At 41.9% G+C, this 14,843-nt stretch overlaps 4 protein-coding genes across 6 annotated transcripts; 1 reads left to right on the top strand and 3 right to left on the bottom strand.

Moving 5' to 3' along the window:
• Positions 1-128: 128 nt before the first annotated feature.
• LOC111805679 (protein STRICTOSIDINE SYNTHASE-LIKE 4-like) lies at positions 129-2,490 on the bottom strand. Its single transcript, XM_023690844.1, has 5 exons — positions 2,385-2,490; positions 1,227-1,690; positions 1,083-1,156; positions 772-1,008; positions 129-697 (listed from the first exon to the last, which is right to left on the bottom strand). The coding sequence occupies exons 2-5, from the start codon at positions 1,632-1,634 to the stop codon at positions 271-273; spliced, it is 1,146 nt and encodes a 381-aa protein (XP_023546612.1). The 5' UTR covers positions 1,635-1,690; positions 2,385-2,490; the 3' UTR covers positions 129-270.
• Positions 2,491-3,773: 1,283 nt separating this feature from the next.
• On the top strand, positions 3,774-6,882 carry LOC111805680 (guanine nucleotide-binding protein subunit gamma 3-like). Its single transcript, XM_023690845.1, has 5 exons — positions 3,774-4,500; positions 5,417-5,469; positions 5,559-5,603; positions 5,765-5,809; positions 6,032-6,882. The coding sequence occupies exons 1-5, from the start codon at positions 4,348-4,350 to the stop codon at positions 6,480-6,482; spliced, it is 747 nt and encodes a 248-aa protein (XP_023546613.1). The 5' UTR covers positions 3,774-4,347; the 3' UTR covers positions 6,483-6,882.
• Positions 6,883-7,433: 551 nt separating this feature from the next.
• LOC111804702 (serine/threonine-protein kinase RIPK-like) lies at positions 7,434-9,541 on the bottom strand. Its single transcript, XM_023689459.1, has 5 exons — positions 9,130-9,541; positions 8,914-9,049; positions 8,569-8,705; positions 8,327-8,450; positions 7,434-8,167 (listed from the first exon to the last, which is right to left on the bottom strand). Exons 1-5 carry the CDS (start codon positions 9,517-9,519, stop codon positions 7,755-7,757), a joined length of 1,200 nt encoding a protein of 399 aa, XP_023545227.1. The 5' UTR covers positions 9,520-9,541; the 3' UTR covers positions 7,434-7,754.
• A 1,192-nt stretch (positions 9,542-10,733) lies between these two features.
• LOC111805847 (pentatricopeptide repeat-containing protein At2g06000) lies at positions 10,734-13,874 on the bottom strand. 3 transcript variants are annotated; one of them, XM_023691097.1, is made up of 3 exons: positions 12,218-13,873; positions 11,674-12,130; positions 10,734-11,152 (listed from the first exon to the last, which is right to left on the bottom strand). In XM_023691097.1, the coding sequence occupies exons 1-2, from the start codon at positions 13,580-13,582 to the stop codon at positions 11,798-11,800; spliced, it is 1,698 nt and encodes a 565-aa protein (XP_023546865.1). In that variant the 5' UTR covers positions 13,583-13,873; the 3' UTR covers positions 10,734-11,152; positions 11,674-11,797. The 3 variants fall into 3 exon arrangements, with proteins under 3 accessions (XP_023546865.1, XP_023546864.1, XP_023546866.1); XM_023691096.1 differs by having other exon boundaries at positions 11,674-13,873; XM_023691098.1 differs by lacking the exon at positions 10,734-11,152 and having other exon boundaries at positions 11,830-11,920; positions 12,031-13,874.
• Between the last annotated feature and the right edge of the window lie 969 nt (positions 13,875-14,843).

Raw genomic sequence — 14,843 nt, 5'->3', positions numbered from 1 at the left:
ACATCATTACTTCACCTCTGTATTTTTTGCTTGTAAATGAATTTACAAAAACATTGTGGGGGGCTTGGGGTTTCTTAATTAGTTTTTGTCCCCCTCTCTTCATTCTTTTCTTCAACCTTTTCTGTGTAAATGCAGCTGAAAATGTGACACACTTTTGGCTATATAAAATCAAATTAAGAATCTTAGTCGCATTCTATAAGCACGGGAATGAATTATACTAAAAGCATTCTAGAATTATAACAAAAGATAGTCTTCACCCTTAGAAGCATCTCAAGCGGTGGACACCGCAGGAGAAGAAGATAAGGGCAACTTGCCAAGGAAGTCGACCTTGAGACTTCCCAAGTACAGATGATCCCGAAACTCCACAGCGCTTGTGAGGAAGGAGATAACCTTCCCGTCAGGATCGTCCAGTCTCCTAACAATCCTCCCATCCGCCCCCACTTTGACCACCGTTGCTCTCTGCCCTACGCCGCTGACAAGCAGCTCATACATACTCGGAAAACTCGCCAGAATGTGCCTTCCCATCTTCCACCTCACAAACCACTCCCACCCATCACGAACCGGCTGGATCACAGCGATCCAAAACGACCCGTCCGAACCCAGGTTTATGTTGTCTGGCGATCCCGGAAGATTGTCGATCAATATTTCCGTTTCCCCTTCCTTCTCCCCCTTCACCCAATACTTGACGCATCTATATCTACCATTCAGAAACGCATCGTTTATAGGACATTCCATGCTGGAACCAAGTAAGACGACTGCAAGAGTACTTACTTGAAGCTTTCGCAGACCACCACATAGCGTTGGTCTGCGGAGAGAGCAACGCCGTTGGCAAAACGGAGACCATCCAGAAGGGTGGATACTCGGTTTGAGGAAGGGTCGTACTTAAGGAGGCGACCGTGAGGTTTCGCTTCCAGAAAGTCCAAATACCAATTGTGCAGTCCAAATTTAGCGCTTGCATCGCTGAAGTAAAGGCTGCCATCTGCCGCCTCCACCACGTCGTCTGGAAAGCTGTTTAATTATTCAAACAATTGTTACTATTCAGCAGCTGTTTTAAAGCCCCCAGAAATAAGCCCATTCATTACCTTATAATTCTGGTTTGGTTCACATGTGAAGAAACAAGAACAGAGAACCCATCATCCTTCACCTTAAGGATGCCCTGTGGCGCATGAAAATGAAATTATAAACTGGGATTCCATCTTCCATGAAAATGAAATGAATCTGAATACCTTTAGAGTATCACAAACGAGGATTCCGCCGTCCTTGGATGGGGATTGGGCGAGTCCAAGCAGAGTTTGGGAGTGGGTGTTCTTCCAATTCTCCCAAGATCCGTTGGGATGGAGTCGCTTGATCCAGCCGTCTCTGGTAGCGGTATATACAATACCTGCCGATGAATCCACACAAACATCTTCCGGACCCTTCAGAAAGCCCTCTCCCAGTTTACTTAGCTTCTGCAACTCGTTGTTGAGTGCAGGAAAGGAGGAGCTGGCAGAAGGCAATTCAAGAACTGGGTCTGGGGATATGGGCGAGAAGAACATAATCTGGAGACACACGCCGACGAAGGAAGCTATCAGGAAGCCTCCCACCGCCGGTGCCCATGACTTCGACGCTCCAGACGTGGCTTCCCTTTCGGCCATGACAATCACACGCGGCGCCAGATTCCTATTTCTGTATAAATCAATGCCCACAACTTCTGCAATCATAGTAACCATTGTTATTGAATTTGGATTAATATTACAAATTTGATGATTTTCCCCGCTTCAATCTAACAAAATCACCCACGTGGCTCTATCTAATTCACCCAACAAATTTCCACCTTAAATTCAATCTATATTGAGGATAATCTTTAAATTTTGTTTTACTTCAGTTAATTGTAAATGGGTTGAGCATAATTTAGTGGATAAATCATGTATTATTTAAAGGTTTGTATTTTGGTTGGGGCTGAAAAGTTGGGNTAATCTTTAAATTTTGTTTTACTTCAGTTAATTGTAAATGGGTCGAGCATAATTTAGTGGATAAATCATGTATTATTTAAAGGTTTGTATTTTGGTTGGGGCTGAAAAGTTGGTGTTAAATGGAAGAAGAAGACCCAAATGAGTGGGTGGCGACTGTTGGAAGGCCGAAATTGGTAGAGGCAGCAAAGCAAAGCAAGGCCGTTTGGGAAAAGTGGAAGCCCAGAGCGGGGGAATGGCTGGCTTGTCAATTTATCAAACAGGTAAACTGCAACACCCAACAACAACTCTNAGTGGAAGCCCAGAGCGGGGGAATGGCTGGCTTGTCAATTTATTAAACAGGTAAACTGCAACACCCAACAACAATTCTATTCTATTCTATGTTTCATACAAAATCAAATTCTGTCTCGAACCTCAATCATTGAAAAGGCTTACCAGCTCACGTTAGCAGAGGCCACAAGCGGAACAGTGCCTCGAGCTTTTAAAAAAATGGAAATCCCTGCCACTGCGCTCTGCGCTCTGCGCTCTGCGCTCTGCGCTCTGCCCTCTCTGTCCTCTGTGGCTGTGTCTGGTGAACGGTGATGGTGGCAGAGCGGGGTGTGAGGTGAACCCCACCTACGTTGTCACGAGCCCACTCTCACCACCTACCACTCACCACCGCTAAATAAACAAATAAATAAAACTCCCCTGTTCCGACGCTTCTACAGTTCGGAAATCGCCTCTGTAGAACGACGGGGATAGCCCTTCCATGGAAACTGGGGTTCTGTTTCTTTTCTTTTTCTCAAGTTGGAGGTGTGCGTGGTTTTTTAGGTTTGGTTTCTTTGTTAATTCCTGAGTAACAAAGGAGTTGTTAGACATGCATTATAACGTAGGACAAGGAGGAGTATAAAAGGACACAAATTTCTCTATTTTCAAGACCATCTTTCTGAACTTCACTCATGCTTGGGACCCTTATAACCTCTTCCTTTACTTAACTCNAAGGACACAAATTTCTCTATTTTCAAGACCATCTTTCTGAACTGCACTCATGCTTGGGACCCTTATAACCTCTTCCTTTACTTAACTCAAAAGGTTTCAATGCTTATTTTGAAGGAATGAGGAAGGTAAACATTAGCTGCTGTTTGTGTATCCAATGATTGTGGCATGCCCCTTTTCCCTCTTCTTGTTCGAGCTAGCAATTTCCACAAGAAAGCTGGGCAAAGGAGAGTGGAAGAACATAGAAGAAGAAGAAGAAGAAGAAGAAGAAGAGGTTGCCCAGAAAACGAAACGAAGAACAAAACGTATAGGAAGAGTAGCAATGTCGGGAAAGGCTTTATTTCTGCTGATTTGCTGTGAGCACAGAGTCCGAATCTGTTTTAATGATAAAAAAAAGAAAAGAAAATGAGTTGCTTAGGTTGAAAACTTTGTGAGTGAATGTGTTTGTGTTTGAAGTGAAGTTGAGTGTAGAGTATGTGTTTGAATATCTCTGTCTCTCTCCTACGTAGTGCTCACGTGGGGTCTGAGATGGTTGCTTCCATCGTGCTTTTCGCTTCTTTCTTGCTCTCTTGCTTTCTTTGCTCTGCAATGCAGTGGGTGGAGTGGTGAGTCACCAGCGCAGGGGCAGCGGCAGAGACCCAGAGAAGGCAAAGACAAAAATCACTGAAAGATCCACACACGCATCCACATGGGCTTCTCACTCCTCCAAAATTCTCCCCCCACCCCTTCAACTCCATCTACTCAAACTCATCACAGACGCCTTAAATTTTGCTAAATGGGTTCGTACAAAACAGACACTCCCATATGGCCATTTCAGAGCAGCCTTTTTCACCTTTACCANACAAAACAGACACTCCCATATGGCCATTTCAGAGCAGCCTTTTGCACCTTTACCATTACCATTACCATTACTGCCTCCCATGAGTGTCAAACCTGTAATTTCCCTCCCTTTCCTCCTCTTCCCCTTTCCATCTCCCCCTCTGTTTTCCCTATTGCCTACAACCAATCTTCCTCTTTTGAACCCCATCATCACTATTATTACTCTTTTAACCTCCCATCCTCCAACCCCATTTCATTCCTCCAACCCCATTTCAAATGAAGCTCCATTTTATCATGGGGTGTAGGAGCCTGTTCTTTCTTTTGCCTCACTCGTAATCTGTCCGTGTCAGGGCGTCTTATTTACCGCCCCCCCTCCTCCTCACTATCTTTTCTTAATTTGCTTCCCCTTCGTACAACTCCATCCATCATTTTCCGCTTCTCACTATTTTCTCTACTGCAACTTCTGGTGTTTCATAACTGTACTTGGTACCAGAAGTGACAACACACTATTCTCTTTCCCTTATGTTTACTTGATTTGTGCCCTGTCACTGCTTGCTTTCCCATTTCTGTAATTCACCTCCTGCACTCTTCCTTGCTTCCCCCAATGGCTACTCCTACTCGCCCAGCTTCCTCTTCTTCAATTCCATCTCTCCCGCCCCCATATCCCAAGTCGCCTCCTCAGTATCCAGATTTGTATGGAAAGCGCCGACAAGCTGCCAAGCTTCAGATGCTCGAGAGGGAGATTGGTTTCCTCGAGGTACATTTCATTTTTCTCTGCTTTTTCTTTCTTTTTAACTCTGNGGTTTCCTCGAGGTACATTTCATTTTTCTCTGCTTTTTCTTTCCTTTTAACTCTCGATGCATGCGAATCCCCTTTCTTTCCTCACCCTGAATCAACTTCTTCTTCAACTTCTTCTTCTTCTTCTTCTTCTTCTTCTTCTTCTTCTTCTTCTTCTTCTTCTTCTTCTTCTTCTTCACAACCCAATTGAAACCCAAGTCTTGGATTCCTCCCCACTTCATAAATTTTAACCAGAATCCCCTCTGCTGTAATTCAAGCTAAGTCCTTCCTAGACGTATTCTTTGACAGACTTGAAAGGTGCAAGCTATCTATATTGCCTACATTTCGACGTGGCTGATCTTATGTTCAGCTTCGGCGCATAGGGAGCGAAATTGACAGATCCCCATTGTTGGGTTTTGAAGACTTTCCGGGATTTGCCCCTTATATTGTCTGCGTGTGTTGGGGGTGGGACATCCTTCAAGTCACACTTCACCGTTCCATGTTTTGAGCTCTCAACATGTTACAAATCAGAAGTAGTGTTTATTTGCACTTTTATCCCAAATCAATTATCACCAAATAATTTACCCCTTTGATTTTGTCTCTTGTTCTTTTCTTCTAAAAGGTTTCCGTCGAAGATCTAATGTAGATATTTACATTTTTGTTCTTTTCCCTTTAACATTTGAGCTCTTGTTCCAGTGTATTGGATACCCTAACACATCTTTCCTACAAAGTTTAAGGAAGAAAGTATCGATACCGTTTCAAATTTGGGTTGAGTTTAGATTACATGAGGAATCCCATTGTAATCATTTGGGATTGTTTCCTGCATTGCTGTCTCCTAATTTCCCGATTCATCATGAAAAATTAACAAGCTTTCCTTCACGATGTTTGTGGAGCAGGAAGAATTGAAGTCTACCGAAGGCCTTCCACCTGCTTCTAGATGCTGCAAAGAGTATGTATACCTTCGGAATAAATTGGGTTTTTTGCTCTTCCAGTTAGCTACCGTTTAGTTGATTTGTGCTCTCTTTTTTCACTTTGCAGGGTAGCTGACCATGTGATCGCCAACTCAGATCCCTTGATACCAACGTAAGGGGTTTCTGATCGTTTTAATTTTCTAAAAGTCTTTGTAGTTAATNGATCGCCAACTCAGATCCCTTGATACCAACGTAAGGGGTTTCTCATCATTTTAATTTTCTAAAAGTCTTTGTAGTTAATCATTCACGCTATATATTTCTTCTTTTAATCAGATACAAGAAGCATCGCCGCAGATGTCAATTTTGGAAATGGCTCTGGTATGATTCGCCTTATCTTTCATTGCTTAGGTTAAGATGAATCAATAATTAGGTCTTTTGTGTTTGGAAACAATGAAGATACTAACCGAATCGAATACTAGTAGACCAGATCTGGACTTCCCTTGTTTCCATTGCTAATTGACTCAGATCTGTACTCTGCATTCTGCGTAGTCAGGGTATTGTCTAGTGCATTTGACTCAGATTAGTTCTCACTTGATGCAGTGGATTCCCCTGTTGTAAATTATCCTGGATTTGCTGTTGCTGTTATGCTGGATGCTCGATCCATCTTGAAATCCCACCCTGCTGCAACTGTAATAACCCATGTAAATGCCTATCATGTGGCAGCTGTAAATTACCCAAGTGGCAGTGTTGCAGCGGGTGCGGGCAGTGTGGGAATTGTGGGAATTGTGGGAATTGTTTCACTTGTCCAACGCTACCCCGATGCTCGTGCTGTTGTCCAACCGTCTCATGCAGCCAATGTTGTAGCGGTTGTTCATTACCTTCCTGCTCCTGCCTTGAATGCCCTTGCTGTGAATGCAAATGCAAATGCAAATGCTCATTAGGAAAATGTCCAAAAATACAACCTTGTTGCTGTTTTGGTAGCAGCAGCAGAGGGTGTGGGTGTGGGTGTACTGGAAACTGCTGCTGTAATCCATGCCATTTGTGTTGCTAGCCAGAGACCACTGCTCACTCCCATAGTTAATCTGTATCTCTTTGGGAAGCTTCGAGCAGTTCAGTTATGGAATGTGAACCAGTCCCGAGAATGTAAAAACTAAGGTACAGTGTTCGCTGAGGAAGTTAGTGGGGCGAGACAAAAATGCTTAGCAACTGAGCTGTAACTGTAACTGCAACAACAGTGAGAAGAAGGAAGCATCCTAAGCTCCTCGCCTGCACAAACTGGGAGAGGGTCAGCTCAGGTCCATAAAACCGTCCGTTTGAGAAGGAAGGGGCGGTCCCATGCCACTGCCACTGCCACTGCAATATCATAATAATCAATTTTTTTTTTTACCAAACAGTATTAGTTGATTGTAGAGGCCGTTTCTGGATGAATGAAATCAATAATATTCAAGACTTCACCCTTTCACACCACACCATACCATTATTTGGTAATGCAAAAATTGAGACCTCTTTCTTAAGCCACACACTGAAACGACTTAACCCTTACAGAGATGCATAGACCATGTCCCAATAAGAGTGATCCTCTGGAGAAAGTAACTACGAAAAGTTCAAAGAATTGAAAGCCAGCCACATGTTTTACTTGAAACAATTCTATCGACAACGACAACAATATCGGATTTAAGGGNAGAAAGTAACTACGAAAAGTTCAAAGAATTGAAAGCCAGCCACGTGTTTTACTTGAAACAATTCTATCGACAACAATGATTGTTTAACTTTACAAATAGTGCCATATCCAAAAAGTTTAAAAATAAATATAATAAATAAATAAAGGCGAGCGAAGTGGAAGTCATGCTCATCACCATTGAGAAATGGATGGGCGGTTTTAGATGCGGTTTCCTCTTTTCTTTGTTTTAGAGCAATTTTTCCAAGTCAAAGCTGCTTCGCTGTATTTGGCGATGTGGACGCATTAGAATTCAATGATGGGATGGAGGGGAAGGGAGAATTGTTGATTTGAATGGGTCTTTTCTTTTCTTTTCTTTCTTTTCTTGTTTAAAAATCGAGTATTATAACACAGCACAGAACAGCACACCACACTCAATTAATTAACTAATTAATGCGCTAGATCCGTGCGTTGAGGAGGAAATTGAAGCAACTCATCTCTCATGGCATGCCGATTAACTATGATCCCTTCCAGTGCCAACAAGAACAAACCCAGTGGCGGCGCTTTAATTTCAAACAAAAACCAACCAAATCCTCTGCTAATTGTGTATCTACAGTTGAGCGCATCATGATTCACATCTCAATTGAATTCGGCTGTTCATCCTCCTCAGGTGGATGGAATGGCTTCTTCTGCACTACAATTTCCCGTTCGTTTCTTGCGGGCATCGTCTTGGGACACAACCGTGTAAACGAAGGTGCCTGCAGAAATGTCATCGAAATCCTTGAGTGGCTCTAATACCTTCACGACGGCGCTCATGGTGGGCCTCTGCTTTGGGCGGTGGCTTAAGCACTGGTACGCCAATGAGGCTGCTTTCTGAGATCCCATTTCAGAGTATTGGCCTTCAAGTCTCGGGTCTATTAAACGGCTTAGCTTCCTGGGATCGTTCAGCATCGGCCTTGCCCATTCTGCCAAGTTCTGCTGCCTCTTACGGCTGCTCTTCTCCACCGACCTCCGCCCTGTTAGCAGCTCCAAAAGCACTACTCCGAAGCTATATACATCACTCATCGCCGTCAAATGCCCTGAATCATAATTAATTCAAACACCTTACTTAACCAACAAGTTCATGATCTANACTCATCGCCGTCAAATGCCCTGAATCATAATTAATTCAAACATCTAACTTAACCAACAAGTTCATGATCTATGTATCTAGGTGGAGTATACAATACGGTGCTTACCAGTCATTATATACTCCGGCGCTGCATATCCATGCGTGCCCATTACTCGAGTGGAGACGTGCGTGTTGTCTCCTTCTGGACCGTCTTTGGCCAGACCGAAATCAGACAGTTTCGCAGTATAATCCTGAAATACAGAAACACCAACAACATTCAATTCTGGATTGGATTCACAATAGCAATCTCTCGGTATCAGTAGTATCAGTAGTATCAGTAGTATCAGTATCAACATCAGGCTTGCTTACAGAATCGAGCAGTATGTTGGAAGCTTTGAAATCTCGGTAAATTACTGGTTTATCTGCTTCGTGGAGGAACGCCAGACCCTTCGCAGCTCCAAGAGCGATCTTCATTCTCGTCGACCACGGCAATGGGATCGAATATTCTGCGCACACCAACCAACGCATTGATCTTGATCAAACTTCGCTCAATTTGAGGGGGAAAAGAAAAGAGAGAGAAAAGAAATGCGGAGGTAATGGATTGCATTANCCAACGCATTGATCTTGATCAAACTTCGCTCAATTTGAGGGGGGAAAAAAAGAGAGAGAGAGAGAGAGAAAAGAAATGCGGAGGTAATGGATTGCATTACGTACTTTTGAAAAGCTGATTCTCCAAGCTTCCTCTGGGCATATACTCATAGACAAGCATCCGGTGTTCGTCTTCGCAGCAATAACCAATGAGCTTGACGAGATGGGCGTGCTTAAGTTGCCCTAGGAAAATCACCTCCGTCTGCCATAGAATACAATTGAAATCATTAAAAATTGAATTGAATTGAATAGAATTGAGTTGCAATAAAATCGAGGACGTACCAGCCACTCCCTGTGGCCTTGGGTTCCATCCAAATCGAGGAGTTTAATAGCGACGGGCTGAGGGAGCAAGCCAGGTCTAAGAGTATCATCGATAAAGCCTTTGTAGACAGGGCCGAAGCCACCCTCTCCGAGGAAGTTGGAGGAGGAAAATGACTGAGAGACGAGCTTCAACTCGGCGAGGGAGAAGGCGTGGATGTCAGATCCGGCGAGAGAGATAGAGAGGTCCTCAGAGAGGGTGGAGTTAGGGTTGGTTAAATCCAGTTTGGGAATCCTTCCAAAGGAACCGGGCTTACTCGGCGGCACCGGTTTGATGACCTCCGACGACGACGGCGACGCCACCTCGCAGCAGGTGGAGAAAATGGATCTCCACTTCATTTTCTTCACCGCCATTCACAGACCCTTTCCCCTTCAATTATCAGGGCCGAGAGGAAACAGGTAATAACCAAATCATATATTAATTTATATTATAGACCCAACATTTTTCTTAAAAAAATATTATTAATTTTTTTTTTTTTTTAGTACAATAAATCCACCCTGTATCACATATCAACTGCTCCGTCCACGTGCTTATTTCAAGCATTCCATACATTCTTTTTTGGGGTTTGAGTTTTTCACATCATTTTCTCCATTTTTTGTTTTGAATTTCTTTATTTTGTTATCAAGTTAATAATAATAATATGAGTTATTTTGATCCATTATTTGAATTTGGGGTGATAAATAGTTTCAGGAGATAGAAGCAGATAGAAAGGAATCTTGTTATGCTGTGAAGAACAGGAGTGTAGTGGGTGAGGGGGGTGGGCCTGGGATTGGATGTCGTCGTCCATTCAAAGTCAAGGGGCATTATTGTCAATCTATTTTTCCAAATAAAATATTAACTTTTTTGGCATTTAAATTTGTAAAAACGCGTGAACGGAGAACCTATAATTTGACGACCATAAACTCTCCCTAATTACATTAATGTTTTTGGAAATTGGAACATTCCATAAATTTTTACTCAAAAACATTCAAAATTATCCACTGTATTTAACAATTTTCTATTTTTAAACCTAATTTCATAAAGGAGGGACAGCTGTCGCATTCATACAAAGTAAAAACAAAAATTCACTTATTCCATTTTATAGCATTTAAATAAAAGATTAAAACATTAATTAATTACTAATTGAGTAGACCAAGATTAACGCGTTTGAGTTGGGCAGCGACTGAAGAACGGTCTCAAACATCAACATATCCGTCTGTTACCCGCCGCCGCCACCACTTCCACGGTCAACAGAAGGAACCCTTCTGCCTTTCGATTTCCATTACATTCAGCCTAAATATTTTGCTTTCTGCCTTTCGATTTCCATTACATTCAGCCTAAATATTTTGCTCTCACATTGGCTTCAAATTTGACGCTTAAAAACAAGTTTGAATTTTAAAATTAAATTTTTAAAAACTTCAAAATAGAATTTCCACACGACAAAAAATGCGTTCTCATTTTCACAGGGTTGGGGTTGGTTACGACCAATGTAATCTCCATCTCCAACCCCGTCTAGCTAATAGATAGAAAGCTATCCCTATTTCCGTTTAACAAGAAATTTCTCTACCTTTAGTCCCGACAGCTTAAATGGACATCTTTAACATGAAATCTCATTCAAAACGGGCCATAACACCACCCGTTAATACTTGTGTTCAAAGATAATCCTTGTATTTATTTTACATAATTTTAGAAGGTGAAAGGAAATGATGTCCTGTACATGACCAAAAGCCTATGTCAACCCCAACATTGTTTTCCTCTCTTAAACCACAAGATTAAAGAATGGGAGGGTCTGTGCTCATCTGCATTTCTTCAAGTCACTAACCCTATTACTCACCCAGAATCACCAACAATGATAAAAATAATGAAAACAGTGTGAGATCAAGTGCTATAAATCCCAAGGTTTGACCTTTGATCGGCGTGTTCAAACAAACTGCATGGCAGCCATTATTGTTGGATTCCGACAGCGAGGTTTAAACCCTTCAAGGGGTAACTCCAACTACTACTGGCCTGCAAGTCCAAATAAGCAACAGAAACATTAATAACTCGCACAGCAATGATAATGAAAGAAAAGACCTGTAATGGCCCAAGCCCACCGCTAGAAGATATTGTTCTCTTTGAGCTTTTCCTTTCGGGCTTCCCCGCGTTTGCTAGGGAAAGGTTTCCACACCCTTATAAAGAGTGTTTCGTTTTCCTCTCCAACCAATGTGGGATATCCTATGTATCTCCCTCTCCCTGTACNATAAAGAGTGTTTCGTTCTCCTCTCCAACCAATGTGGGATATCCTATGTATCTCCCTCTCCCTGTACATTTCTCGACTCACTATACGCTCAAGATCCTTTCATAAGCAAAAAGAAGAAATCTTGGTGTCTATCATTTCTAGTCTACATAGAGTGCGCCTACCAAACGGAATAGAACAAATGAAGGGAAGAAATACTGGTTCTCCAACAAAATAAAAGAAAAAAAAAAACACCATAGGTACCATTTCACATTCAGTCTCGAGAAACTAGAGTCATCGTAAATGTACTAACCGTCTGTTAGGCTGCTTGTCTCGTCCTTCACTTGCTTTTCTTGTGAGTTGATGCACAAGAAGAGAGCGTTTCCAAATCGTTTCAGGCCAAAAAAATTATTAGTCCACTTCCACAACAGACCTTATCAAATAGCAACTGGCACACATGAAGATTTTGTTGTAAGTGGATTCTTCAACGATGACAAGTCGAAGTTCAGGTTTTCGAAAGCAGCTTGCTTGATTTGAGAGGCTTCATCAGGCATTCCAGCCTTCAGAAGGCAAGATATCAAAGAATTAATAGTTATTTCATCTGGAATACACTTGGTTTCCAACATCTTATAAAAAATGTTAATTGCTTCCACCATTCTCCCTTTCATACAGTTGCCTATAATTAGGATGGTAAATGTTATTTTGTCTGGGCGGCATCTCTTCTCCTGCATTTCAGCCACTATGACATTTGCCTCATCCACCTTCCCAGCCTTGCAAAACCCATCAATCACAGGATTATAAATAAATGGTTTAGGAACAATCTCACTCAATTTCAAATGCCTCAAAAAGTTTCTTGCCTCTTGTATTCTATTTTCCTTACAGAGAGCGTTAATGAGAACAGCATAGGTATAAACATTTGGAGACAGGTCTCTTACTTCCATCTCCTCCCAGAGCTTCAAACCTTGATTCACTTCACCCGCCCGGCAATAGCCATCAATCAGGGAAGTGACCGTAACCACATCTGGTAGACAGCCGAGAAGAAGCATTTTGTCGTACATGGCCAAAGCCAATCTCATTTCTCCAGCTTTACCAAAACCATCAATGAGAACATTGAAAGTGAAGTCGTTGGGTTTGATTCCAGAACTAACCATCTCATCAAAAAGCTCAGAAGCTGCCCTCATGTCACCCAACTTGCAATAGCCAGATATAATCGATGTGTACGTTATAACATCTGGGGAAACCCCTTTTATTGACTGAACTTCTTTTAACAAATCATGCCCCTTACTAACCTCATTAACTCTACAAAACCCATTTATAAGCGTATTATATGAAACAATATCAGGAAAGCAACCAAAATTTTCCATATTCTGTAAATACTCAAACGCCTTATCGGTTTCTCCTATTCTGCACAATCCTCTAATTAGTATATTGAAGGTGTAAACATCTGGAGTAAAATATGGTTCCAAGTGCTCTCTGAATAGCAAGACAGCTTCATCTACTTGGTTCTGCTTGACCAACATATTCAAAAAGTTATTGTATACAAAAGGACTCACTTTAATACCATAACAGTGAATCTCATCAAGAAAATTTTTGGCAGCATCTAACTTCCCCAATCGAGCGTATGAAGACACCAAAATTTCTACTATGGAACTATCCGGCAATATCCCATCAGTCCTCATGCAATCGAACACAGTTTTTGCAGAATCGTTGAGACCCATTTGACAGAGATTCCTCACGAGCAAATCATAGGTATTAAAAGTATGGTTAATGCTCAGGTGTGTTCTACTAAACTCAAAAAACTTCAAACCTAATAATGGATCTCTAAACCGCTTAATAACCTCGAAAGCGATTGAAGGGTTCAAGTTTCTACTTAGATAACCAAAGCAAGCATTAAGGGAATGCGATCGAAAAAAGAGAGTGCAAACAACCTTCACTAACCAAGCCTCCGGGTTTCGGATTACCTCTCTATCACAAAAAGGTCGAGCGCGGGATACTCCGTCTGCAATGCTGTAAAACTGGGCAATGAAGAAATTGGAGGCTCGAAACCTGTAGGCACGGCTAGAGAAGAACAAGAGGGTCATTTGCAGCCCCACGCCATCACTGGGCTCTGCTCTATCTTCCCATATATTCTCAATCACAATCCTTGCTCGTTTACACCCAGGTATTCTGTTCGGTCCCTCAGATTGTGTGACTGATTCTTGCTTCCACTCTCTACTCTTCATGGAATGAATGAAATATCCAATCTAGCACGCATAACTAATATGAAATCCATTCGTCCAATCAAGAAAGATGAGATCGACCGAAGCTGGGATACTTTAACAGTGTTCCATAAAAATGCTGGTTGATTTGCAAAAGAAGTAAAACCCGGAACCGAACACGGGACTTTGAATTCCAATCAATGTGCAGCCCTGAAGATGATACCGCAAAACCTCGAACAAAATCTCGATGGGAGAAAGCTGCTAATCGTATGAATGGACGACATCCGGGTTCCTGCGTTTAGGGTTTTTCATTTTCTTTTGTTTAACATTTTCTTAAGCGTTCAGCTCAGGTGGGTTCGCTTTGGGCCGGGGAGTTGAAGATCAGGGCCGCTGTATCTATAGCCCAAACTGGCCACTCTCCCCATTTTCTTAACATCAATTTCTTCCTCATTGATTTAAAGAGGGGTTCATTCGTCACTATTGACTAGTGTAAAATCCCAAGGAAATATATATTGGAATGAAATAAATGGCGAGTTTTATGTTTCTTTCTCATTTATTTAAGACGATTGTGATATCTCATGTTGGTTGGGGAGGAGAACAAAATAAAGGGGCAACAACTTTTACCCAGCATACGCGTTTTGAAAACTTTGAAGGGAAGTCCAAAAGGAAAAGTCCAAAGAGGACAACAGACACGGGGTGATGTGCTAGCGAGGAGGCTCTTCCTCAAAAGGGTAGACACGAGACGATGTGCCAGTAAGGACATTGGGCCCCGAAAGAGATGGATTAGGTGAGAGAAATGAAATGAACGAGCGTCAATAGACGTTGGATCCTGTTGGGCCCTGAAAGAGGTGGATTTAAGCCCGAACTAATTGTTGAATGGATGAGTTTGTTTAAGATAATATTTTGGGCGTGGGTGGCTATATTAGGCGTTGGCCCCATTGACAAATGAGTTTTAGTATCCAGTGATGGAGTCAAATTCAGCGGCCGGTGTGATCGAAATGGGTCAACTAGCCAGCTTGCGTTCGTTCTCCAATCCCTTCTTTTAGATGCGATCTTGGGTTAAACATATAAAAAATTGGACAAATCCCTTTAAATCCGAACTGGAAAACAAATTGTTTCATTAGGGTTGGATGATGACTCCAGCGAGTCACAGCTCCAGATTTAATGCTAGAAACTTTGACAGTATGAGAGCCTTCAATTTATTAATCATAAATATAATTCTTTTCTAAATAAGCTATTAAAAAAAAAAAAAAAAAAAAAAAAAAAAAAAAAAAAAAAAAAAAAA

This window comes from Cucurbita pepo, chromosome LG11, assembly GCF_002806865.2.
Source record: "Cucurbita pepo subsp. pepo cultivar mu-cu-16 chromosome LG11, ASM280686v2, whole genome shotgun sequence".
Taxonomy (NCBI): Eukaryota; Viridiplantae; Streptophyta; class Magnoliopsida; order Cucurbitales; family Cucurbitaceae; genus Cucurbita; species Cucurbita pepo.
The sequence above is the reverse complement of the archived record's forward strand: the minus strand, read 5'-3'. Positions and strand labels throughout refer to the sequence as shown.

What these genes read in the sequence shown, in the direction of transcription:
- LOC111805679 (XM_023690844.1), bottom strand. Translation starts at nt 1,634, where the DNA reads ATGGCCGAAAGGGAAGCCACGTCTGGAGCGTCGAAGTCATGGGCACCG. An exon ending in TCGTTTGTGATACTCTAAAG is followed by an intron (nt 1,157 to 1,226) that starts GTATTCAGATTC and finishes CATGCGCCACAG; the next exon opens with GGCATCCTTAAGGTGAAGGA. An exon ending in GTGGTCTGCGAAAGCTTCAA is followed by an intron (nt 698 to 771) that starts GTAAGTACTCTT and finishes TCTGAATGGTAG; the next exon opens with ATATAGATGCGTCAAGTATT.
- LOC111805680 (XM_023690845.1), top strand. Translation starts at nt 4,348, where the DNA reads ATGGCTACTCCTACTCGCCCAGCTTCCTCTTCTTCAATTCCATCTCTC. An exon ending in GGGAGATTGGTTTCCTCGAG is followed by an intron (nt 4,501 to 5,416) that starts GTACATTTCATT and finishes TTTGTGGAGCAG; the next exon opens with GAAGAATTGAAGTCTACCGA. An exon ending in GCTTCTAGATGCTGCAAAGA is followed by an intron (nt 5,470 to 5,558) that starts GTATGTATACCT and finishes TTCACTTTGCAG; the next exon opens with GGTAGCTGACCATGTGATCG.
- LOC111804702 (XM_023689459.1), bottom strand. Translation starts at nt 9,519, where the DNA reads ATGGCGGTGAAGAAAATGAAGTGGAGATCCATTTTCTCCACCTGCTGC. An exon ending in GGAGAATCAGCTTTTCAAAA is followed by an intron (nt 8,706 to 8,913) that starts GTACGTAATGCA and finishes TGGTGTGCGCAG; the next exon opens with AATATTCGATCCCATTGCCG. An exon ending in CCAACATACTGCTCGATTCT is followed by an intron (nt 8,451 to 8,568) that starts GTAAGCAAGCCT and finishes TCTGTATTTCAG; the next exon opens with GATTATACTGCGAAACTGTC.
- LOC111805847 (XM_023691096.1), bottom strand. Translation starts at nt 13,582, where the DNA reads ATGAAGAGTAGAGAGTGGAAGCAAGAATCAGTCACACAATCTGAGGGA.